This window comes from Fundulus heteroclitus, unplaced genomic scaffold, assembly GCF_011125445.2.
Source record: "Fundulus heteroclitus isolate FHET01 unplaced genomic scaffold, MU-UCD_Fhet_4.1 scaffold_72, whole genome shotgun sequence".
Lineage (NCBI taxonomy): Eukaryota > Metazoa > Chordata > Actinopteri > Cyprinodontiformes > Fundulidae > Fundulus > Fundulus heteroclitus.
Genome location: NW_023397165.1, coordinates 1,111,468 through 1,138,018, shown reverse-complemented (window position 1 = coordinate 1,138,018; position 26,551 = coordinate 1,111,468). Strand labels below are relative to the sequence as shown.

The 26,551-nt window shown below is 41.0% G+C and overlaps 1 protein-coding gene across 1 annotated transcript; it reads left to right on the top strand.

Moving 5' to 3' along the window:
- Nucleotides 1–2,894: 2,894 nt before the first annotated feature.
- On the top strand, nt 2,895–26,551 carry LOC105937887 (solute carrier family 22 member 5). The gene is made up of 10 exons (XM_012879436.3): nt 2,895–3,404; nt 5,701–5,804; nt 7,442–7,596; nt 7,675–7,846; nt 15,453–15,579; nt 15,791–15,888; nt 19,861–20,075; nt 20,167–20,349; nt 24,727–24,862; nt 25,552–26,551. Exons 1-10 carry the CDS (start codon nt 2,973–2,975, stop codon nt 25,652–25,654), a joined length of 1,725 nt encoding a protein of 574 aa, XP_012734890.2. The 5' UTR covers nt 2,895–2,972; the 3' UTR covers nt 25,655–26,551.

The following is a 26,551-nucleotide window of genomic DNA, read 5'->3' as shown; positions in this document are numbered from 1 at the left end:
TCAGTTCTCAAAGACTAGAATGGTCAGAACAGTTCTAATATTACAAAATTATTTGATCCAGGAAGCATAAAAGACATAGTAGGCTAATACAGGGTTTATTGTTAATTAAGTATCAGTAGGCTATAGTTTATTGGGGGACATACCTTTAACTATAAGTTAGGTTGAATTATCAATTATTAGACAATATTAGGACGTGGCAATGGACCTCACAGAGTAACTGAACATCACTGAGATCATAAGATCAGCTGAGAATGACGCTTTTGAGGTGATTGAAATAAGCATCACTGTCTATGAAGAGTGTGTACAGGCAGAGCTGGTCTTGTAGGATTTATAACTTCTGAAGAAACACCGCAATAAGTCAGGGTTCTGGTGATAGAAAAAACCTTCCCAGGGCATAGCACAGTAAAATGTGTACAGCTATGCATAAGACAGAGACATACTCTAAACCTGAGTTCAAGGTGTTATGATTTGATTGATTTGAATTGTTATTACATTTGTAAAATAAAACAAACATACCAACATTACCCATGTGTGTCTGCTTTTTGGTATCAAATTGTAGTTTTTAACACATTTTCTACATGCATATCCTAGTTAGACCTCTTTAAATGGTTCCTTAGAGCAGGCCTCGTTTACATGCACTATTGGAGGTTTCCTCGTCAAACCAGAAGACGCTACAGCCACAAGCACAAATATTTGAAATTTTCCAACCTGTTGCTCTTCGTGGCATGTACAGTAATTATATTCCTCATAGCATGTGGCTACATGCTGACTCTCAACTCCAACATAAGAAAGAACAATATACACAGGCTAAAAGTAGAGCGAGAGAGAGAGAGAGAGAGAGAGAGAGAGAGAGAGAGAGAGAGAGAGAGAGAGAGAGAGAGAGACAATATCTGCTTAACTATGATCTTATTCTTTAGGTAAACATAGCTGTGAATCTGCCCTATTTTAGCAGCCTTGAAGAAGACACAGTGTTCCTCCAAGACTCAACTTTTGGTCTCTTTGTTTAGGCTCTGGTTTGAACTGTAGTCACTCTGCTGACTGCTGATGCACTTTGCTTCACTTTATATGCATTAAAGGCCGTATTAAAATCCCAAAACATGCAGTTCAAAACACACATGATGCAGACAATGTAAATGGATGTAGACAAACACGCAATGGCCCCCTGAGGATTTACTCTCATACTTTAAGTTGCATGAGGATAACTGAGGTCTGTAAAGTCAAACATCTGGGGAAATTAGTGATTGCAACCCCTTTCAATTATAATTATGAAAGTAGAAAAAATTAAAGCTTGTGACTGGCAGCTACAGGTCCTTATATCGTTCTCCTCGCTACCCTATTTGTGGATGGCCCACTGATGACGTGCAGCAGTGGATTTCTAGCAGGAAGTGCAATGTCTGCATTTTCTCAGCATTCTGCAGTTAAATTTCTGAAATAAAAGTGACTCTTCATCTGTGTTGGAGTTTAAAGAAATTGTGGAGCATGTGTGCCTTTTTAATGACTGCTGATGTGTGCCTGGCTCTCTATAAACCCCATCTGCAAAACTTGTTTAATGATGTTCTGTTCTTATATCAGATACATGTTTAAACATGTTATAAATCCTACATGACACAGGGATGTGGAAATAGAAAATAGAAGAAAAAGAGCAGTTAAAATACACACCAAGTTAAATTATTGAATTTCCAAACCTCATGATTCTCAGAGTAGCCTACATGGGAAGATTCACGGGCAGCTTCTTGTTACTATACTCCTGTATAGTTTGAAAAGTAGAGAGAGAACTTGTGTTTTATTCTCTACAAACTGCATCAGGGACTAGCTACAATAAGAAAAAAATACAATAAGAAATGTTTTTTTTTGTTGTTTTTAATACTTCTCCAAACCTTAGAAGTTGAGTTTAGTTACCCTTTTAACTAAAACTTTAATCACGTTTTGTCAAGAAAGCACAAAAACCAATTTTGCTTCACCCACAGAGTGGCAAAAATATTAAGAAAAGGGGCAAAAAGTACCACGTAAAAAAGGGTAAAGCACACATTTTGACTTCTTTTAGGTAGAAGTCTGTCCACACAAGCAAATTTCCATTTTGCAGTGAATTCCTGAGTAAATCTTACGTCCATGGTGACCAAACTTAAACTGCTTATTTAGGCAGTGGTGGGTCTGGGAATGTACAAATTATTTTGGGTTGTTCCCAGAAAAACACACAAACGCATCAGTCAGGTCAGATAACAATATAAGATTCATCAGATCCTTTTAGTGCTTACTTGTTGCACAACATTAGGAGGATTGCTGTTGCCAAAAATTGAAAAATGCAACTTTTTTTTTGTCCTCTGGTGCTGGAAGACAGAATAGCGCCCTGGGCAAACAGCCACACCTCCGGTGTGAAAACGGCGACTGTCGAACTGAATAGACACCTGATCTGCATTATTTTTGCATGATAATCTGATTAGGTTACCCCAGCAAGGGTTCTGAATGTTTTAAATCGATTTGAAATGCAACATCTACAGCAAAAAGAAAAGACAAGCTGCTGCCAGTTCTTCAGAAGACGTCCTAAAGGCCAAGCTTGGTGCAATACCTGGAAATCACAAATTCTTCCGCTGCCAGTGTTGGGCCAAGTGCACCCAAAAAACAGCAATTTCCCTCTGGGATTATTAAAGTATGTCTGATTCTGATTCTGAAAATAAAAATTGTGGATGTTAACTAATAAGAAAAACACGAACGACTTAATTTTTGATGTCAGTACAAATGAAGAAGTCTGACGCTTTCTCTCTTATCTTTATTGTGGGATTTGGAATTATACGTTGTGGTTCTCCCCTAATGAAAAACAAGTTCTACCTCAAGCAAACTTGTTTTCAGGAGCGAGACAAAAAAATCTCACAGCCGGTTGTGGGTTGGACCTGTTTGCAGTTGGTACTAAAGCACAACTTCGGGGATCCTCAGCCTAAACCTGTTTAGTTGCGCTGTGATACCTCTGCCGCGCCATGCCCGCTCTAACTTCTGATACCAGCACAATCGCTGATTATGAGACTGCGACCTCCTTCCTGGGAGAATGGGGACGTTTCCAGCAGCGGGTCTTTTTTTTCCTCTGTCTGAGCTTTATCCCCAATGGGCTCACCGCGTTGTCTGCGGTGTTTCTGGTCGACACGCCGGCCCACCGCTGCCTGCTGCCGGCGCACCTGAACCTGAGCGCGGCGTGGAGGAACAGCAGCATCCCGCTGGAGGAGGATGCGAGCCGCGGCGGCGCGTCGGTGCCCAGCAGGTGCTCCAGATACAAGCTGGAGCACCTGCTGAATTACTCGGACAGGGGTCTGCTACCCGGAGTGGACGTGAATCTGTCCACTGTGCCCACAGAGGGCTGCTTGGACGGATGGGAGTTTGACCACAGCGTGTATACGTCCACTGTTGTGACTGAGGTGGGTGGATTTCCTATTCGATCTGCCCACGGCGCCTCTAGAATATTTTTTTTTAAAACTTTTGTTTAGAGAGATGCCCTGTTTGTGGCGGGGACACAACACATCCAAAAATCATAATTGATTTTGAAGTTTTTTTTATAGACTCATTATAATTAATTTATGGTGGTTCATTATGTTAAGGACGGGTGGAATAGGCACTAAAAAGTGGAATTCGATACGTGACAAAAAGACCAAGACAGAAAATACAGTGCCCGTATTCAGAAAGAACCCCAAGACTAAACGTAACTCTTAGTGACGTCATTTTAGAAACAAATCTTCGAAATTCCCGAATTTGAAGATTTTTCTTAGAATTTGACCTTGGTAAGATAAAGGTTATCCACAATGCACCCTAGTCATATAGAGCTCCCAAAGTAAAAGGGAAGATGGTGAAATCAGAGATAGCTGTTTGGCTGATCCACCACCTAAACTGTGGAGGAAATGAGCCCATACACTTCTTTAACAATCATACAGGTATTAATATGTAGATAAGATAAACTTTATCATCCCCACAGAGGGAAATTAATTTTAGTTTTAGGTTAAAGGCTTGGGTAGCGTAATTTACTCGAGGATTAAAACAATATTAGGAAATATTTTATATAGTCATGAATAAAAGTGGATAAATTTACAAAGAATATATATGAAAGAGGCGACAAAGTATTTTCTGTATTGCATAATAATGTCAGCAGGCTAAATGGCCATCTAGAAGTTTGCTTGTGTGACGCTATCTCCTCGCTTTTGATCACCTACTGCGCGGAGCGCCTCTCACAGGCTGGTGGTGCGTAAAAGCACCCAGAGGCGGCGCAGGGAAAAGGATGCATTGACCTGCGGCAAAGTGCTTCAAATTCCATGTATTTGCACAGCTGTCCTGTCCGGTTCTTTCCACCTTTTTTTCTCCATTTTATGTCGGTCGTTTTGCCAAGTAGGACCGCTTTGTACAAGCAGGCAATCCAAGAAAAATGCTAAGTGCGCACTCAAAGGGATAAAATAAGTAGAAATAAATAAGCAAATCAAATTAATGCTGAGGATGTAAATAATGTGCTTTTAAACATTTGTTATGTGACAATTAATTAATCTTAAGTTTCATTATCATGTCACACATTTCTTAACCCAGTCAAATCGTTTACTTTCACTCCTTTGATTAGGCTACTAGGAGCCCAGTTGTGTTTTTCTTGTAGTAACAGGTCACACCTCGCGACGGGGTTAATCACTCCGTTCTGAGTAAGCTAAACATTTATGTCGTCTCATCACTCTGAGAAACTACATATCTGATCGCCCTCAGGCTGAGACTCCTATAGGTAGGAATGTTTAGGCTAAGATAGGAGCTCTCATTTTAATCATGTAAAGCACTTTGCATTGTCTCTGTACTGAATTGTGCTATATAAATAAATTTGCCTTGCCTTGCCTCTCTGAGAGGACTCTGAGAATCTTTGTGACTACATTCCTGGATTTATGCACAGGTGCACAGGATAATATAACCAACAGATTTATTATGTATATATATATTTTCTGTGACCTTTTCTTCTAAAATGTATATTATTGAGAGCATTTCTGTAAATAATACAAATATTCCTCTTTACTATGCGCTTTGTACATTTTGACAATTTTTATTCACGATTATTCAAAAATGTTTTCCTATTGATTAATTAATTTTCCTTATTGAGAAGATAAAGTTTATCTAATTTTAATATTATTAATCATATGATTGTTAAATAAGTTTATGTGCGCATTTCCTCCACTGTTTAGGTGGTGGATCAGCCAATCAGCTCTATATAATTCCACCATCTTCCCTGCTGAAGACACTCTTAGGCTCGTTAAAGGTCCTCTTCACTACTCCTAACATTTGTTTCACTTTAGAAGCTCTCTTATAAGGTCTAGGGTGCATTCTGAATAACTTTCATCTTACCGAGGTAAAATTCGAAGAAATACCTTGGAATTAATTTCAAGATTTTATTTCTAAAATTACGTCACTAAGAGCTACTTCTCAGTCGTAGGATTCTTTTTAAATACAGGCACTGGTCTATAAATATACCAGCCAACAGGATGTGCTTTAGGACACTTTGATCAGTAAGACAAATCCAATAAAGGTTACCACTACCTCTTTCAAAGAACCTGCAACAATTTTTGTTATTAATTTATTGCTATTCAACCAAAAGACAAGAAACTTGGCCTGGGGATAGACTAGGTTTTGCCTTCATTTCTTGTCCTAATCGTTGACCTACTACATGAATTTAATTTATTTTTGTTGATTGTTTGCTAGTGGAACCTGGTGTGTGATGAAAGCTGGAAGAACCCATTCACTTCTTCAGTCTACTTTGGGGGTGTTCTTGCAGGCTCCTTCGTCTCAGGACAGCTCTCTGACAGGTTGTAAACAACGTTTTTTGTCGTACACAATGGGGACTGAACTACACTGAAAGTTTCTTTAATTTCAAGAAACACTTGACAACAACAGCCATTTTATAGCTTTGAAGAATCTGTTTATTCTGTAAAAATCCACAAAAGGTTTAGGTAAAAATTCAAGAAGGTCTCTAATAAAAACTCTAATAAACAGCAAATCATTACCTGAATGTGTTAATATTTTCCCAAAGGAGACATATACAAAGTCCACTTTTTTAGCCCCTAAATCCATTTTGTTGTGCATTTGGTTTCTCTTGGAGTGCAGAAAAATTGAATGTAGTCCCTCCAGGTGCTGCTTCGATATCTTTCGACTCTTTTTGGGTCATATTATAAAATGTTTTGAAAATTTAGAATTTTTTTTGGATTTGAAGTGCCTCCTTTAGGTTTAAACTAAAATTACCCTTTGGTGAAGATGCTATTAATTAGATATATTATTGAAAGGAAACCATATGCTTTGGACATTTTAAAGTCGTATGCCACAACACTTCATATTTTATCTACAAGCTTCACTTTTAAAAATCAGAAGGCAGAGTCAGCGCTGCTTTACTTGAAACAATTGATCTGAATTGGACTTACTGACCAGGTAAACCAATCAAATGTTAGGTTTGATGATCCACACTGATAGATTAAACAATGTCTTGGTCCCATCCAACACAAGACCCATAAAAAACTAAAATATTCATGTAAGATTATTTCAAATTGTGTTTTTTTTTTACATTCAATCATGTGGTCAACCTATACATATTTTTTTCTACAATCTATCTTTTTTTTATATAAATAACATATTTGTCACCTGTTTTTGGACTTTATAAAGTATAGCTCAACATATGATTTTAATAAATATGATATACTTGTTTAGTATTACCATATAAAGTGCTGAATTCAGGTATATTAGGATATAAGAAATATGTGACGAGGAAAATAAAGAAGCATTTCATCTTGGCCTTGAAACTTATATAGCAAAGCTAATTGGGGCAATATATTGTTTTGAAGTCAATCACTAAAGTCATGTAATGTCATGTCATTTTTGATTCACCCCTATAATAAAAAAGCCTCTTAACAGCTTCAAATACTTTTTTTTTCACGTGTCCTGTTTGGCAGTGTAGCATTAAGAATTGTTGTGTTAATGCCAGAGACAGCCCAACAGATTTTGGGCTGCTCCGCTTGATTTATATATACAAGAAGCTTTATTAGATTTTATTCTGGGACTATTTCACATTCAATGAACCCAAAAAACGAGAATGTAGGAGAGAGAAAATAGGAAGAAAAAAGATGAGACAAAATGCTAAAAGGGGGAAAAAGGGACAAAAATAGAGGAGAGGAGAAGGAGAGGAAGATAACATTGTTAATAGCTTCATATATGATGCATAAGTTTCCCAAGTTAAGGGAAAACACCTAACTTAACTCCTTTGTACTCTTAGAACAGTGGCTGGCATAATGAACTTTATTTTTGTAACCAGTATATATTAAAGGTCTTACAGTGCATAAAGGTGGAGGAGTACCGGTAATTACTTCTTGTTTATGAAACAACAATGCAACATCATAAAGAATATTACATTTAGTCCAGCTTGTTTAGTGATTGCTCTGTTTTGTTTTCATTTCAGATTTGGGAGGAAAATAGTGATGTTTGGCACCATAGGACTGCAAGTGGTCACAACTCTGATTCAGATTTTCTCTTCAAACTGGATCATGTTTCTCGTCTTGTATTTTCTTCTTGGAGTGGAACAAATTTCTAATTATCTGGTTGCATTTGTTCTAGGTATGTTTTGTTCCTATATTTCCAGCCTATTCTACCCAATCCCCCCACATGTTTTAAGTTTTGAAATTTCATATTCAGGGACAGAAATCTTAGGCTCATGGGCTCGGACGCTGTTTTCCACCGCTGGAGCGTCTGTGTTCTTTGCTGTGGGCTACATGCTGCTTCCGCTGCTCGCATTCTTCATGAGAGACTGGAGGCAGCTTCAAGTTGGCTTCATGTTGGCAGGCTGTCTTTCTTTGCCTCTGTTCTGGTAGGTAGGCGTTTTCGTGTATGTTTTTTTTTTTTGGTGTTGCTTTTTCTTTCATGTTTTTTTTTTTACTCTCCAATTTTCTCCAACTTGATTGATATGTTGTTCGGCAGGCAGTGTGGAAAAAGCCTAGAATTCAGTTAATGGGTGGTACTTTTAAAAGTTTAACTACCAAATTTCCTAAGGCGATTTCCCTGCAAACCAGTTGTACTGCTAGTGTTGTGCAAGTGCCTGTTTAACTAAATGTTTCTGTTTCAACCTTTGAAGAAGTGTCTTTACCATTAAAAACCTGGTCACCAACTTTCTACGATACAACTTAGAGAAAATAGCCTTTTTTGGTAGGTACTCGGGTAAGGCGAAGGTGACGAGGAAAATCAGGTTCCTTTATTAATTCCCAGAGGTAGATTTGCTTTCTGGGAGATAAGAAAAGAATGATGTCTGTTTTACACACCCCACACACACTGTTAAGTATAACACATAGCAGACCCATGAAACACATATTTGTAAAAAAGTACTCAACGCTCCACCAATCAGGACATGCAAGAAGAAGGATTCATCTAAAGATAAAACAAATTTTTAAACCAAGTCATGTTAAATCATTATAAGAATAAATACATAAACAATAAATATGCATATATAGCATAGACCATTAAAGGCCTGATCCACATAGGTTCCAAATCAGGAAGGCTAAATTGCTTAGGCAAAAACAACAACAACAAAAAAAAAGTGCAAAATAAAACTTTGCGCATGAAATAAAGGGGCATGTAGCAGGTAATTACAAAAACTGTCCGTAGTAGATAAAACCAATTCAATAAATTGAGTAAATTAAGTAAATTGCGTCTGCTACTGGCAGTTTGAGAGTGGCCATAAAATTAAATAAAGCAATGGCCTTGGATGAAATCATGATAATTATTTAAAAAAAACAGTATTTATAGTGCATTTTACTTCTAAGTAGTTTTGTAAAAATTACAAAAGTTAAATTAAAAAAATGTAATATCAATCATTAAACCTGGAAAAGCTGACTGACAGCTACATACTGACTCCTCCCTAACAGACTCTAGTCCAGGAAGGAGTCACTCTCAGATTTACAGCAGTGGTCTCAAACTCTGAAAAAACAGCTAGATTTACCTCCACCAATTCCTAACAACAACCACTTGACCCAAATTATTGCACACCAAGGTATACCCATAATAATATGATACAAAATAACTATTCTTCATCAGTTAAGGAACATTGAGACAGGAATAGAAAATCCCTCTTGCCACAAGTTAGGAATGTGCACTTCAGGTGGACCCACTCCACTAATATTATTCTGTTGTTATATCTGACAGTCCAAATATCTTTGCATGCGCACATACTTTTGCTTTCCATCGTCTGTAATGGTACCACTGCCTCCAATCTGGCCACAATGGCCGCAGACATTTGTGCATGCATGTTTGCACCAGACTTTCAATTGTCCTAAATAGAGATGTAAAAACTGAGCCCGCAGTCAATCTCAGGTTTGATAAATCGCTTTGCAGGTGGTATTTACATTTTCAAAGTGTCTCTGCATCTTGTTCAATAACAGCTGCAGCAAGATAGCTATCTTTATGACGTTGAGTTCTCCATTTGGGGAATAAGAATTTCCATCCAGAGGGAAGAAGTTGAAACTCGCGGTAAAGCGAATGGGAGTGAAACAGAAACTGATGCAGATGAGCCTTTTTATGCAGTTTTACAGTTGGTATCAAAGTTCAATCCGTCATCAGGGACAGCCCACAGATGTTTAGAGGAATGCACAAGCTCAATGGCCTGATATTTGATCAAAATTAGTTTGTGCATGCACGGTTTCCTCCAAAAAAAAGCAATGCCAGTACTGTTGGTTTTCTTGTGTTACGCTTGATGCAAGACTCCTCATACCACTGAGTGTAGTCATTAATCACTGGGCCAGGGCTGCTGTCGTTCTACTGAAGCAGATCGACAACATAATCACTGGCATAATAAATCTGTCGACATGTCTGCTTTAACACATATTTGACAGAACACAAGCAGAGGTGGGCAAACCAGCTTCAGAAAAGTAAAGACCCTGCCTGGTTTTCCTTTACTTTGTTCACTTAACCAGGTGATTTTCATCCCCGACACTAATCTCCGTACCGGCTTTTGTGTGATGTATTGATGTCACAATTTGTCTGTGATGCAAGCTTTCACACTGAACGTGAATGAGGCAACCTGAGCGAGCGATTTACATATTATCCGTATGCAAAAGGCACTTTCAGGAGCGAAGTAGTGCACCGCAATGACTTTTGCAGAAGTTAAAAATCGGAACTTTTCTTTCAATTCATGTTGCTTCAACCAATCAGACACTGGTTGTTGTTGTGACATACAGAGCGCAGTGAATAAGGAGCACAGCGGAGACAAAGCTTATTTCAATCAAAACAGAATATAGAAAAATTTATGTTGACATTGGATGAAGTAACAAATTTTTAGAATGATATTTAGAATGATATTTTGATGTCTCTGAAAAAAGCCATTTTAATTTAGCACTTAAAAGGACTGTTAAATCAGCCAACCTCCTCTTGTTGCTCCAGAGCTGGTTCCTGGCAACCGCCTTTGCCCTGGTCGGTGCTCTCTCTGCCTGGCCTCTTGCTCTCATCTCCCACTGTCCTCCCTGAGCTCGGGAGCGCCTCCTTGCCTTACCTCTGTTGTACGGGTGATCTGAAGCGGGATAACAGTTTCAGGTGCTGGACAGGCGGAAGTATGACAGGAAGCAAGTCTCCCTCAACTTTTTGCTTTTTAAGGCATGCAGAAAAAATAAGTGAATAATTCATTGAATTTAAAGGCCATTTAAAGAATGAGAAGCATACTATATGGTCCTTCTGGAGCAGAGCCATCCTTTGATGTCTGCATAGAACTCTGTGCAGCGCACTGGAAGATGTCTGAAAGCACTAAATGAAAAAATACTTAACATGAGCATGTCCGTCCGTCCGTCTTCTTCCGCTTATCCGGGGTTGGGTCGCGGGGGTAGCAGCTTCAGTAGGGAGGCCCAGACGTCCCTCTCCCCAGCCACTTGGGCCAGCTCCTCAGGAGGAATCCCAAGGCGTTCCCAGGCCAGCCGGGAGACATAGTCCCTCCAGCGTGTCCTGGGTCTTCCCCTGGGCCTCCTCCCGGTGGAACGTGCCCGGAACACCTCACCAGGGAGGCGTCCAGGAGGCATCCTGACCAGATGCCCGAGCCACCTCAACTGGCTCCTCTCGACGTGGAGGAGCAGCGGCTCTACTCTGAGTCCTCCCCGGATGACTGAGCTCCTCACCCTATCTCTAAGGGAGAGCCCAGACACACTACGGAGAAAACTCATTTCAGCCGCTTGTATCCGGGATCTCGTTCTTTCGGTCACAACCCAAAGCTCGTGACCATAGATGAGGGTAGGAACGTAGATCGACCGGTAAATCGAGAGCTTCGCCTTTTGGCTCAGCTCTCTCTTCACCACAACGGATCGGTACAGCGCCCGCTTCACAGCAGACGCTGCACCAATCCGCCTGTCGATCTCCCGCTCCATCTTCCCCTCATTCGTGAACAAGACCCCAAGATACTTGAACTCCTCCACTAGGGGCAGGACATCCTCCCCAACCCGGAGAAGGCACTCTACCCTTTTCCGGTTCAAGACCATGGTCTCGGATTTGGAGGCACTGATTTTCATCCTGGCCGCTTCGCACTCGGCTGCGAACCGCTCCAGTGAGAGCTGTAGATCACGCCCTGATGAAGCCAATAGGACCACGTCATCCGCGAATAGCAGAGACGCAATCCTAAGGCCACCAAAACGGATCCCCTCAACACCTTGGCTGCGCCTAGAAATTCTGTCCATAAAAGTTATGAACAGAATCGGTGACAAAGGGCAACCTTGGCGGAGTCCAACTCTCACCGGAAACGAGTCCGACTTACTGCCGGCAATGCGGACCAGACTCTGACACCGGTCGTACAGAGACCTGACAGCCCTTATTGAAGGGTCCGGTACTCCATACTCCCGGAGTACCCCCCACAGGATCCCCCGGGGGACACGGTCGAATGCCTTCTCCAGATCCACAAAGCACATGTAGACTGGTTGGGCAAACTCCCATGCCCCCTCAAGAATCCTGCTGAGGGTATAGAGCTGGTCCAGTGTTCCACGGACAGGACGAAAACCACACTGCTCTTCCTGAATCCGAGATTCGACTATCCGACGGACCCTCCTTTCCAGAACCCCTGAATAGACCTTACCAGGGAGGCTTAAGAGTGTGATTCCTCTGTAGTTGGAACACACCCTCCGGTCCCCCTTTTTAAATAGGGGGACCACCACCCCAGTCTGCCAATCCAGAGGAACTGCCCCCAATGTCCACGCAATATTGCAGAGCCGCGTTAACCAACACAGCCCCACAACATCCAGAGCCTTAAGGTACTCAGGGCGAATCTCATCCACCCCCGGGGCCTTGCCACCGAGGAGCTTTTTAACAACCTCGGCAACCTCAGCACCAGAGATGGGAGAACCCGACCCAGAGTCCTCAGGCTCTGCTTCCTCAATGGAAGACGTGTTGGTGGGATTAAGGAGGTCTTCGAAGTATTCCGCCCACCGACGCACGACGTCCCGAGTCGAGGTCAGCAGCACACCACCCCCACTGTAAACAGTGTTGGTACTGCACTGCTTCCCCCTCCTGAGACGCCGGATAGTGGACCAGAATCGCTTCGAAGCCGTACGGAAGTCTTTCTCCATGGCCTCTCCGAACTCTTCCCACGCCCGAGTTTTTGCCTCGGCGACCAGCCGAGCCGCCTGCCGCTTCGACTGCCGGTACACATCAGCTGCTTCCGGAGTCCCACAGGCCAAAAAAGCCCGGTAGGACTCCTTCTTCAGCTTGACGGCTTCCCACACCGCTGGTGTCCACCAGTGGGTTCGAGGGTTGCCGCCGCGACATGCACCGACAACCTTGCGGCCACAGCTCCCACTAGCCGCCTCAACAATAGAGGCGTGGGACATGGTCCATTCAGACTCAATGTCCCCCGCCTCCCTCGGGACGTGTTTAAAGTTCTCCCGGAGGTGGGAGTTAAAGCTCCACCTCACAGGGGACTCTGCCAGACGTTCCCAGCAAACCCTCACAGTGCGTTTGGGCCTGCCCGGTCGGACCGGCTTCCTCCCCCGCCAACGGAGCCAACTCACCACCAGGTAGTGGTCGGTGGAGAGCTCCGCCCCTCTCTTCACCCGAGTGTCCAAGACATACGGCCGCAGGTCAGATGAAACGACAACAAAGTCGATCATTGAACTGCGACCTAGGGTGTCCTGGTGCCAAGAGCACATATGGACACCCTTATGCTTGAACATGGTGTTTGTGATGGACAATCCATGACGAGCACAGAAGTCCAACAACAAAACACCACTCGAGTTCAGATCAGGTGGGCCATTCCTCCCAACCACGCCCCTCCAGGTCCCACTGTCATTGCCCACGTGAGCGTTGAAGTCCCCCAGCAAAACGAGGGAGTCCCCAGGAGGGGCACTCTCCAGTACCCCCTCCAAGGACTCCAAAAAGGGTGGGTAATCTGAACTGCTGTTTGGCGCATAAGCGCAAACAACAGTCAGAACCCGTCCCCCCACACGAATGCGGAGGGAGGCCACCCTCTCGCTCACCGAGGAAAACCCCAACGTGCAGGCACCGACATGGGGGGCAACCAGTATGCCAACCCCAGCTCGGCGCCTCTCACCATGGGCAACTCCAGAGTGGAAGAATGTCCAGCCCCTCTCAAGGAGACTGGTTCCGGAGCCAGAGCGGTGCGTCGAGGTGAGTCCGACTATCTCTAGTCGGAACCTCTCAACCTCGCGCACAAGCTCAGGCTCCTTCCCCACCAGAGAGGTGACATTCCACGTCCCAAGAGCCAGCTTCTGCAGCCAAGGATCGGAACGCCAAGGTCCCCGCCCTCTACTGCCACCCGTTGCACAATGCACCCGACCCCTTTGGCCCCTCCGACAGGTGGTGAGCCCATTGGAAGGGGGACCCATGTTGCCTCTTCGGGCTGAGCCCGGCCGGGCTCCATGGGCAAAAGCCCGGCCACCAGACGCTCGCCAACGTGCCCCACCTCCAGGCCTGGCTCCAGAGTGGGGCCCCGGTGACCCGCGTCCGGGCGAGGGAACACGAGGTCCAATAATCTTATTCATCATAAGGGGCATTTTGGGCTGCGCTTTGTCTGGTCCCTCACCTAGGACCTGTCTGCCTTGGGTGACCCTACTAGGGGCTTAAAGCCCCTGACAGCATAGCTACTAGGATCATTGGGACACTCAAACCCCTCCACCACGGTAAGGTGGCAGCCCAGGGAGGGGACATGAGCATGTGTTCAGTCAAAATCATGTCGTATATAAGACAGTATTTTTACTTATTTTAAGCTAAGCTGTTTTTGATGATATACGAAAAAATTAAAAATTAGGGCCATAGCATTAAAGTTATGGTAAATCTTATCACTATGAAAAGTCAGAATCCAGTGAACGTACATGCCATCTCACTAGATATCAGACATTTCCAACTTTACAGCATTACAGATTTCTGACCTGATGACGAAGGAGTGGAGGTGCCCTGCTCTTGACCAGCCTCTGGTCCGCAGCCTTCTTCTGCTCTCACCCTACTCTCAGCAGATGGCATACTCACTCTTTTGGCCTAAAAGTACTTAATACCCACCTGAGACAGACCCTTTTTTATGTTCTGTGACTGTCCAACAAAGTTATTAACACACAAATGCAAATTATCAAGAAGTAATGAATTTGCATTAGATTAGCAAAATGCTAACCTTTATGTCTAAACACATGTTGGGCCTCTGTTAACATTACTGTCAACTACTATTTGTTTCCTAATTTAATGTTTGGCAGACTTAAGCTATGCGACAGTTGTGAATAAACAGGGATTTACTTACCAACAAACTCCTCAAAACGTATGCTGCCATTGGTTGTCAATTGAAAAACTTTCCCCACGGAATTGTTTAAATCTTCCTTTTTATTGACGCCGGACATTTGGCTAATCCTATTAAGTCGCTGCATAAAAGATAAAATACTCTTTTCCGTAGCTGCAGAACATTGCTGTGCATTAAAGCTTAATCATAGACTGAGATGACCACCCCCTTAACAGCTCCCATTGTTCTCAGTCTCTAGGATAAGCAACCTTTGCTGCACTTTAGTGCAAAAGAAAATCAGTATTTTTTTAACTTGTACATGGGTTAAACAGTTGCTCAGAGAAGTAACATGATCTGTTGCCAGATCAAAATGAACGCATTCTGCTATTTGTCGATGTATATGCTGCCTCAAATTATAAATACAAATGATTTGTGTGTTGATTGACTCATATACAGAAAAACAACAACAAATGATTCAGTGGATTTATATTGGTATATGTATCTAAAAATGGTTAGGCTTTTAGGTGATATAAAGCAAGTTTGAACACCTAATTTTCATACAAATGTTGTTGAACTCAGTTTCTGTTTTGATAGCAATACTTCTCACAATGCTGTGTATTTATGGCTGTGCAAAACAAGCATCAAAGAAACTCATAATGTGGTGATAAAAGCTTAACATCTATGCTAATGACTTCATTTTCTCTCTTTCTGCTCCCACGATTGCAAAATGAGGCAGGTTCATCCCCGAGTCTCCTCGGTGGTTGCTTTCTCAGGGTAGAATCGAAGAAGCTGAGGTCATAATCCAAAACGCTGCCAAGATAAACAATATTGAACCTCCAGCTGTCATCTTTAGACCCCTAAAGGTGAGAGTTCCCCAACTGCGTAAACAACCTTGAAAGCTGTACCCACCATTATCTGTTGAATCTCTCTCTCTCTCTCTCTCTCTCTCTCTCTCTCTCTCTCTCTCTCTCTCTCTCTTTCTGCAGGTACGTAATGACTAGCAAGTCTGCACTCTATGCAGGTGTACGATAAATAGAGGTATTCAGTAAGTGGCTAAACTCTACTTTGTCACAGACTGGAGGCAAGACCGAAGAGACGAAGGCCCACAACATCTTTGATCTTCTCCGTTCTCCGAACATCCGATGGCTCTCTGTCACGATGTGGCTTGTCTGGTTTGTCTTAAATTGTCTCCGTTGATGTTTTTCATGGCAGACATGCACAGTTTGAATGAATGAGAATTAACAGCAAATGCAGCGTTACGTGATCAGAACCTGTTCGTTAAAGTTCTCACATCAACTGCTATAAAACTCAGCCGGTTAGATATAAACATATTGATTTTCTTGATGCCTGTGGCAGAGCTCAAAATCTGGTTTCGAGTAATTACGCTACATGCTTCTACTTGTTCCGTTCTGAAAAAAAAAAAAAAAGTTTTTATGGTTTTACAAACTTACATAAGTGGTGTGTCTCCTTTTGATCTTAAACTGTCCACCTGGAAAGAAGATTAGATGTTAACAAGCATATGCCGCTAAGCCAAGGCTTTTCAAAAGTTATAAAGCTTTTAAAGGAAACCAATAAGTGCCTACATCACATTTCCTTTATTTATATAAGTGAGACAAATTTGGTTGTTTAGAAGCATTTTGGCTCACAGTAAAAGATAGTCATGGTGCGGAACCTAAAGGAGGACAGCCATCCACTCTCATGAAGACCACTGGGGTTTTGATCTACATTTAACCCGCTGAATGCAGGCCACTTGCCCAAGCCAAGACTAATCTGGCAACTTATATCAGCTTTTTATGCTAGTGTTGCTTTGCTAAGAGCAAATCGCCAAAAGGGTATTATATCCTGCACAATAATCACATGAGGCAACTTACATTATATCAGGGGAATAACCAGCATCTCAGAAGTGGGAGGAACTATTTTTTAAGAGGTCTCTTTAGTAATTTATCACCTTTCTGCATCTCTCCTTGGTGACTAAAGCACTTTATAACCACTAACAGCCACAGTACTGTGGCAGTACAGCACCAGTGGACAACTTTATTTCTTCAAACCAGTGGTTTTCAAGCCTGGTCCTCAGGACCTTCTGCCCTCCATGTTTTAGATGTGCCTCTGCTCAATTCCACCTTAATCAAATGATTGCATTACCTCCTCAGCAGCCATCAAAGGCTGCAGAGGCATCCTCATCACCAGTTTATCTAAGCCAGGTGTGTGGAGGAAGGGATATACCGAAAACATGTTGGACAGTGGGTCCTGAGGACAAGGTTTTAAAACCATTGCTTTAAGCTATAGCCTAACAAAATGTTTTAGTTCCCAGATTTTCAGATTTTGTTGATACTATAACCCTCGGACCCTTGAAGGGGTCTTTAACTTCAGTCTTAGAGGGCAGGTTTATTGTTTATTGTTAAAATGATCCCCGTTACCTGTCACCAAAAGTGGGACCAGCTACTCTTCCCGGGGTCCACAAGACAAAACAAAAACATTGTAGACCTTATTATAGATGTCATCAGAAATCATTCAGAATAAGTTATTACATTCATATCTATTACATTAATTCTCACTTTCATATAGTAAATATGTTTTATGTGTCTCTGCTCCAACAAACTTGAGTCAAACAAACAGGTCATTAGCAGGACTCTGGAGAACTTGACTGCATACCGAATACTTTATTCAGCCATGTGATTCAGGTATGTTGGACCAAGGACACATCTAAAAGCTCCAGGAACCTGGACTACTGGAGTTGAAGTAGACAGATCATTAGGTGCCAAATGACAACCCTGAACATGAAATATATTCTCTCTGACTTGGCCTTTTCTAAAGATTTCTTATAAATATGTGGGAAGCCATAGTGAGAACAACATGTGCACAGAAATGAAAGAGGTTTGGGTTTGTTCCTTGCATATACTAACTAGCAAGGAATGTACCATAGGTAACATTAGTATTATTGTTAACTAGTTGCTGCATGTATTGAGTAATGCATGCAGCAGAATTACTCAACTTACACGGTTTGTTTGCTACATTCGCTTTTTCCAATCTTGGCCATGCTCGTGCTTGAAAAACAATGCTTTTAACCACCTTGGCCTACATCTGATCTTATCTGGCCATGTCTGCTTTTGCTATCTAGGCATTAGGGTTCTTCTTTTAACCTGACATACAGCTGGGAGATAGATATAGAAAATTACTTTTTGCTATGATATGGTTCTTAATTTTGTTAAATGTAGTTTCAAAACTTCATACAATGTTGGTAGTAACCCAAAGAAACTAAACGTGTAATGATTATTACTGGTGAACCCGATATTCAGCCGGACACAGAGTTATGTTTCTTTTAAAAAGCTTTATTGTGAGGGGTGAATAGTGGCAGGTGAGGCAGACAAGCAGAACCAGACTTGGCAGGGAAGAGCAGGAGAACAGAGGATGCAGGTAGTGACAGGCCAGAACAGGCAATGTGGACCGGGGAACCACCAGAACGGGCAGAGCAAGCAGCTGGAACTCACGGGGAAACAGGCAGCACTACAGCACGCAGACCCTGGCGACATTTAACAGAAGAGTCCAGCTGGCTGAGCACTTAGGAACTGGTAGAGGCAGAACTCATCACACTGGATGAGACGAGAAGAAAATAAACGTTATGGCCCAGATGAGTTGGCTGAGGCAGGTATTTGTAGGCAGGAGACCAGCGTTCACTAATTAGTGCAGCAGGTGGATCTGATTAACAGCAAGGTGTTGGCTGGAAGGAGACTGAGCTGATTGGAGAGAGGCTGAGATGTGAAGGCTGATCCAAGAAAAGTCCAAAATAAACAAACAAAAAGCTAAATCATAACACAAGGTTAGTCTTTAAACTAATAAAAATTGAAGACATGTAAAATGAGCTACAAACAAAAAGAAAAAAAGAAAAGGTGTAGAAATTTTGGAAACATGTTGAAATCTCAATATTTACAACATAATCCACCTCCTCTTATTACCATTTATGATCATCTTGTCCTTGTTGATAAAAAAGTGTCTTCTTACCCAGATACTGCACAACAAGCTACCCCTCCCCCCCAAATAGTACAACCTTTGTACCATCCCACCCAAATACCAGTTTAAGGATTAAGTCCCAGTCTTTCAATATGAGAGATCTGAAGTTCAACCCCTGATAGAAACACATATTCTTGCCTGTTCGTGCCATCTTCACTATATGTTTTGTTATAAGCTTATTTAAAGGGATTATAACTGCTGTCACTATGATGGATGAGGACCTTTATTGCATGTAACCTGCATGCTTTTGGATGTCGCTCTTTTGACAGACTGACCCCAGGTCTGCAGACTACATCTGAATAGTACAGTTCTTTGCACAGACTTCTGTCGTCGTTCACCTGATTTACAGTGAATGAGAGAGAAACAGCACTGTTAAAACACTTTAATGCTCCACTTGAAACAGCCATGGTGAAGTAGGGAGACATGTTAAAGTTGGAGTTCAGTTTTTTCATGTCTTCACTGTCATTGGAAACAGAAATAAAAACATCTACATGTTTAGCCTTTTATTTTCCCCACTGTAGTAGTTAGTGTGCTGGAGATACAGACTCTTCCTTCCTATATACACATCTACTGTTGTCTAAATTGCAGTCCTTCTCTAGTGCTGGTCAAATATGTTGTGCTTTAGATGAACGGTTGAAAAAGCCTCTTGACATTTAGAAAAATAAGGTTCAGTCTTCAGATTTTTTACTTTAACATTACTGCGGAATCTTCCAATTGGCTCCTCATATTTTTTTGAATTATAAACTCTGCTTTCCCGACTCAGTATATCAAATTATTAGGAATAGTCATAGCCATCTGGTCATGACTATTCCTAATAATTTGCCTTACTCATTCCCCCTTTTCATACACAACTGACATCCATGTCCGATCTTATCCCAGCCTTTCTTAATATTCCTCATCCCAGAACAATCTAATCCTCTGTAGCCCTTCTCGACCCACTCATCTCCAAATTCTCAATTCTTGGCACACTTCATCCTTGATCCCACTCATTTGTAATTCCACTCATTCTCCAAATTCCACTGGGTAATGCTAACAGTCCAATTGTGGGAGAAATAAAAACAGAAATAATTCATTAATACTTATTTTCTTTTTAACTAAACACTCTGTCATGTGTGCTTCAAATTCCTCCCCAACAGGAACACCATGACCATCTCCTACTATGCGCTTTCCCTGAACACGACCAACCTCCATGGAAATCCATTCTTCAATTGCTTCCTGTCTGCGGTGGTAGAGTTGCCAGCCTACGGTTTGTCGTGGCTCATGTTTCGCTGGTGTTCCAGACGGCTCAGTCTTTGCTCATTGCTTTTTGCAGGAGGATTGTTTATATTCATCATACAGCTCGTACCAGCACGTATGACGTTAAAGCTTATAAACCTTTACACTAACCATTGGTGTTTGCAAGTTTCTAATCTTGATCGGTTTTAAATTTTCTTTTCTTGCAGATTTGTTTTTTCTAGCCATAACTTTTGAGATGATGGGGAAGTTTTTTGTGTCGACTGTGTTTGCTATTTTGTACGCCTACACAGCAGAGCTGTACCCAACTGTGCTGAGGACTACAGCTGTTGGTGCCTGCTCCACAGCCTCCAGAATTGGCACCCTTTTTGCTCCATACTTCATTTACTTACGTAAGTGCCATCAAACTCCCTTAGTTTTGGAAAAAGGTTAGACAAAACCTCAAGTCTTTGATTTAAAGTGCTTTGTGAAAGTATTCATACACCTTGAACCTTGCCTATTTTTTTCATGTCACAACCTCAAACTTAAGCTCATTTTGTGTGCTAGACCAAACAGAAAGTAGCACAATTCCAGGGGAAGGACAAACAGTATGTAGTGTTTACATTTTTAAGGATGTGTATTAAGCCTCTTTGCTCCTAAATAAAATCTACTGCATCTATTTGCCCTCATGAGTCATTTAACTATGACAGAGCCCAGGTAACTCAATCTCAGTATCCAGCTGTTCTGTGAAGATGTCAGTTTATTTTTAGAATATTAGTGAACAAATAACATCATGAAGATCAAAGAGCAAACCAGAAGCAGGAATAGGTTATAATACAAAAGCTCATGATGTATTGTTCCATCATCTGACAATAGGAAGAACATTGTGCAATAGCAAAACTACTGATGCATTGCTGTCCAGCTAAAGTGACAGGCCAGGCAAGAAGAGCATTAATCAGATATGCAGTCAAGTGGTTCGGATGGTTATTTGTCATGCAATGTGCACAGTTTTTGAGGAGTCAGAAATTAGGTTTTCTCCTTCTAACACAAAAACAGGCTTCTATTTTTCTACTGTATAAAGAGGGTAGTGATACTACTTGTAGCGGCTCCAACTGGCCTATAAGCCTTTTTAATGTTGACTTTGAAATCTTTTCTAAACTGTTAGCATCCCGTTTGGAAAAAAAAAAAGTTCTCTCTTTGATAATATCAAGTGAACAAATAGGCTTTATCGAAGGAAGCCATTCGTTTGTCAGTATTCTTACCCTTTTTTAATATAATGTATTCCAAATATTCTGGTAATTTCTATTGATGCCGAAAAGGCATTTGACAGAGTTGAATGGGGATACCTTTTTGCAGTTTTGAGAAAATGTGGTTTCTGTTATAATTAAATTTTTTTGATACAACCTTTATAAACCGCACAATTGTCATCTGTACACACAACCTCTCTGCTGTTTCAAGGGGTTACACATGGTGGTGTAGAGAACAGAGTTGTCCTATATGCGGACAATTTATTATTATTGTATGTTTCAAACCTTAAAATTCACCTTGCTCTTATTATGCAATACTCATGAACTTTGGCTCTTTCTCTGGGTACAAAATTAATATAGAAAAGAGTAAATGTTTTCCAATAAACAAAGCTGTGCAGAAGCTTAGTCAATCTGACCTTTTTATCCATCTAGCTCTCTCTGGCTTTAAGTATCTGGGAGTGCATGTTTTCTGCTCATTCAAAGCGTTGCATGCTGCAAATTTTACTCCTTTCTTAACCCATGCAAGATTGGCTTTTCAAAGTTGGGCAAACCTTCCTGCATCTCTTCTTGGTAGGATTGATATTGCCAAGATGAATATTGCACCTAAATGTCTTCATCTCTTTCAATGTATTTGCATAAATGTTTATTCAAATGGGTAAATCAGATGATTTCTTCATTTATATGGTTGAACAAGACACCCAGGGTTAGGATGACTTTACTACAGCAGAGTAGGTACAGCGATAGTCTCTCGTTACCTAACTCAATGTTTTATTACTGGGCAGCTAATATCAAGAAGTATATTTGGTGGCTGAAGGATCCTCAGGCTCTTTGGTGTTATGTTGAAGCTCAATCTGTCAGGATCACCAGAGCTTTGATTACTTTTGTAGCTCCCTGGGGATCCTCCAGTGGATGTTTGCACCTTTAGTACGGTTTCTGCTTAGACCCTTGTCATTAGTTTAGTTTTCTGTTCAGCATTTATGATGTGAGTGCATTCTGTGTACTTCTGTTCTTTATTATTTCAGTAGTTCTGTTAGGTCCGTATCTTTTGCCTGCTCATTTTTCAGTTTAGTTAGGTGTTTCCTTGTGTCTGGCTATTTTCATATTTCCTGTTAGATTCTGTTATCCTCCAGCCACTGCCAGTTCGTTGTCCTACTTCCCCTGCAGCCTAATTGCCTTTAGTCAACCTTTAGACAATATGGAATAATTGTCTCTTTCCTCCTTCATCTCTGTACTCTATCTGTGTTTCTATATGGGCAAGAAAAGGTATCTAATGCTTTTATGACCTTTTTAGAGATAACACATTCCTTGGTTTTAGCTATTTGTCCTCTTTAAATTATTTACCCACATATCCTTTTTATTTCCCATGGAAACCCCCCAAACACTCAGGGCAGGATTTATTTAAGTTGAAACCTTACACTAAGGCACCATTAAGGAGAAGCAGATGGGTCTTAAATTTGGGGAAGGTTATTGGGAAAAAGTTAGTGAAAGGATTTGTACCTCAACATCACGTGCAAGACTTTCCCTTATTCAGTTTAAAACAGTATATAGATTTCATTGGTCAAAATCAAGATTATCTAAAATATTTCGCAGCGTCTCTGACCTGTGTGAGAGATGGAGTATTTTCCCCTATGATCTATCTAATGTGTTTTCCATCTGTCTGTCACTACATTCTTACTGGTCTTACTGTGATGTGCTTACCAGTGTGTTGAATGTTACAGTACAACCTTGTCCCCTAGTGGCCATTTCTGGTTTTACTGGGGGCTCTATTATAAATCTTATACAAAAGGCGAAGGATATTATTGCCTTTACTTCTTTATTTTTTTTGTCCTGGAAAGTGCCTAACCCTCCAGCTGCAGGATTTTGGCTAAGATATGTTATGTCTTTTTTTTAAACTGAAAAATAAGTTTAGACTAAGAGGGAATTTCAGATATGGCAACCTTTCATCGATTACTTTACTTCATTAAAAGGTAGAGTATGTGATTTTTCTGGAAATATAATAAAGAAAAGCCCAAGTCCCTTTTTGGACAACTGTACATGCACAAGACCGTCTTGCCTGCTCTTCTGCTCCTCAGGGGGGGGGGGGGGGGGGGGGGGGGGGGTCATGTGAAAAAATCTCCCATATCCACTCTGGTCTTACTTCTTTCTTCTGAGGCCTTCCTCTTCTTCTCATAAACTTGTAAGACAGTTTGCTTCTTGCGACTCTCGGCCAAACTATACAGTGAGAGCAGTGGAGTTACAATGAACGGCTAACACCAAAGCTAACTGGATGCATAAACACTAAAAGTACGCATGCGCAGACGACATGCAGAAACTAGCAAGGAGCGTGCACGCACATTGGTGTTATGTGAGCGCATCACAATGATAGGCATGTGGGACAACCGATAGACAAGGTGATACCCCGAACTCAGGTGACAGAGGGAGCCGTGGACAGGGCCAATCCTCTCACCAATTCGGACCGAATGGCAGTTTTTAAAGGCCTGCAGTTGTCACAGAGATCTTATTTTACTCTCATTTCTTTTCTGAAGAGTATTGACTACTCTCAGGATTGAAGGACCATTTCAATCAGTGTAACAAAAAGCGTTTCTAAACAGGATTACCAATTATAGATTTAAGACCATTGACATTGGAAGTATAAGTGTGATGTAATTTTTTTATTAATGGAATTTTTTTCTGTCTTAAGGCTGGTTCACACGGCAAGATTTTAAAATAGTCAGCCGATTTTCAAAGCCTGAGAGATGCCACATGTAGCGATAAAAAAAATGCAGATATAACAGGTTTGCGTGTACAGTGTGTGTTGTCCAGTCAGATGGCAAGCACAACACACCACACACGATCAGATTTCACTCTGGATCATTCAGGTGACAGACGGGAAATCTTGCAAAACCTCTCAAGATTAAACGTGAGTTTAGACTGAATAACCGTGGACGACAAGGAACAATAATGCTGATAGTTTGTGGACTAATTTTAATAGAGAAAAAAAAAGAATTTCATAAGATAAAAACCCTGTGCCATTTTCCTTCCCTTTCCATGTTATGCATTACTTTGTTTGTATAGCATCATTAAAGTCTATGCTTGTAACAAAACAATTTGGTATATTGTTACTGTTTCAAGCGAAGACACAATTATCTCGCTCACATATTTAGATTTAATGAAGCTTTTAGGTAAAGTAACACACTTTAACATAAAAACAGGAGACTAGAAGCTAGCTCAACTGGTTTTGTGGGCAAAAGACAATAATTTGGCTAGCTCACCTTTTTGTTCATTGATCGAAACCTTCTCAATTCAAGACATTTCAGTTTGTGGGCATCCAAATGAGGTTTTGCATACAGAGTCACCTTTTTATGCAATTTTGTCCTCATCTAAACTACTTCTCTTTTTAACATGGTATAAAACCACACATTTGGTTTAAAAAAATAAAAGTGTATCTGAAATTACCCACTTTACTTGTTCTGTTTTTCATTTGTTTTTAGCAGCTGGATAGCTTTGCCACTTAATGTAGATAATTTTTTGTCTCATAATCTCTCATTTGATGTTACCCCGCAGGAACCTATTCCGTCTCCCTGCTTTACATCTTAGTGGGAAGCCTCACAACTCTGACTGGACTTCTGAGTCTCCTACTCCCTGAGAGCTTTGGGATGCCTCTGCCGGACACCATCAGTCAAATGCAAAGCTTCCCTGGGTAAAAAACAACAACAAAAAAACATCTCCTACATCTCTGTCAGAGAAATATTGTAATGTATATATTTCTTAGACATTTTTATTGATTTATTTAAAAAAAGCTGTATTTTTCCCTCTCACATATTTTAATGTTTCAGCAAAAACACACCCTAGAAGAAACATAAATTAAATTATTTCTTGACAGTCTTATACGTACATGTATGATCTGTTTCTTGATAGAACAGCTATAGGACTTGTAGCATCGCGCTCTGTTGCTGTTTTCCGGTCAGCAGAGTGGGAAGTGTGTTAGTGTAGAAAAGTTACTTCAAAGCTTACCACAAATCATTGGCAACAGAAATAACACTTGGACGTACTTGCAGGTACAGCTCAACAATAGTACGATTATCAATACGTTTTGAAGTTGCTTGCTTAATTTATTTCAATGAGATTCTACTTTATTAAGATACACCAGCAAACCTAAATGATAACTGTAAAAAATCTAAATTGACATCAAATATGTCAGTTTAAAGAAAAAACAGTAACATAAAGCTTGGGTGTGGCCCTTTCAGAAACACATAACAAATAAAATTGAGTGTTATGGGAAAAAATGTGTATTGATTCAAGCAAATTAAGAGAGGCAACAATAACCTCCATCTTTTTTCATGAGTCAGTAGTTTGACTGGATTAATGTGAATTTGTTTTTTGTTCCAGATGTTGTCAGAAAAGACCGTATGCCCTCACCAACACTAAAGAAGAGGAAAATACTGCTGAAGAAAAGTCTCCGGCAAAACGAAGCGTCGTCACTCAAAACTAACAAGCTTATGGCTGGCTGTAAATTCTGTGCACGTCTCTGTAGAACAGGGACTAGATGAAAAAACATACCTTTCTACATATTTACAATGGATTTACTGAAAGCGTTTTTTTTTTTTTTTTTTGGTTTGTTTCTAGATCATCTTCAAAGTTAACTCTCCTTGTGATCATTATACTATTGAAATATAAAATCAGAATATTTCAGTGATAAACTCAGTAGTGCTAAGGACTGAAAGTTGCCTTGAGCCTGGTTCACATGGCAAGATTCTAAAATTGTCGGTCGATTGTCAAAGCCTGAGGGACAACGCGCTTAACGATAAAAAATAACAGGTTTGTTCATACTGTGTGTGGTGTCCGGTCAAACCGCAAGCGCAACACACAACACAAATAGATTTCACTCAGGATCATTCAGATATCAGATCAGAAATCTCACAAAACCTCTCAAGATCCAGAATAAATAAACATAGATGATGAGGAAGTATAATGGTGATAGTTTGTGGACTAATTTGAACAGAAATAACTTTAAAAAGGGTGTTAGTTAAAAGACGGGAGACAGTGTGAACAGGGGCTTTATGTTTGCTGCAGTATGATATGGAGGTGAGCTGTGTTTTTTTCTCTCGGGATTTCCCTCACCTTGCTTTCTGATCAGCTACACATTACATTCAACAGGCCTAGACAATCGACCATGTTGAATATCTCTGATTTGAGGTCGGAGCAGTCCCGAGGTCTTTCCGAACAGACCAGATTACTTTTAACACGGGACCTGTCAGAAGGGGTAGATCGGGGCAAAAATAGGCCAATTTATCCTGCTGTGTGAACCAGCCTTTAATTTTACACATTTTTAAGCAGAGACTTGTTGAACATCAGTTCAGGAAACAGCAATAAACTATTAAGGAAGGTA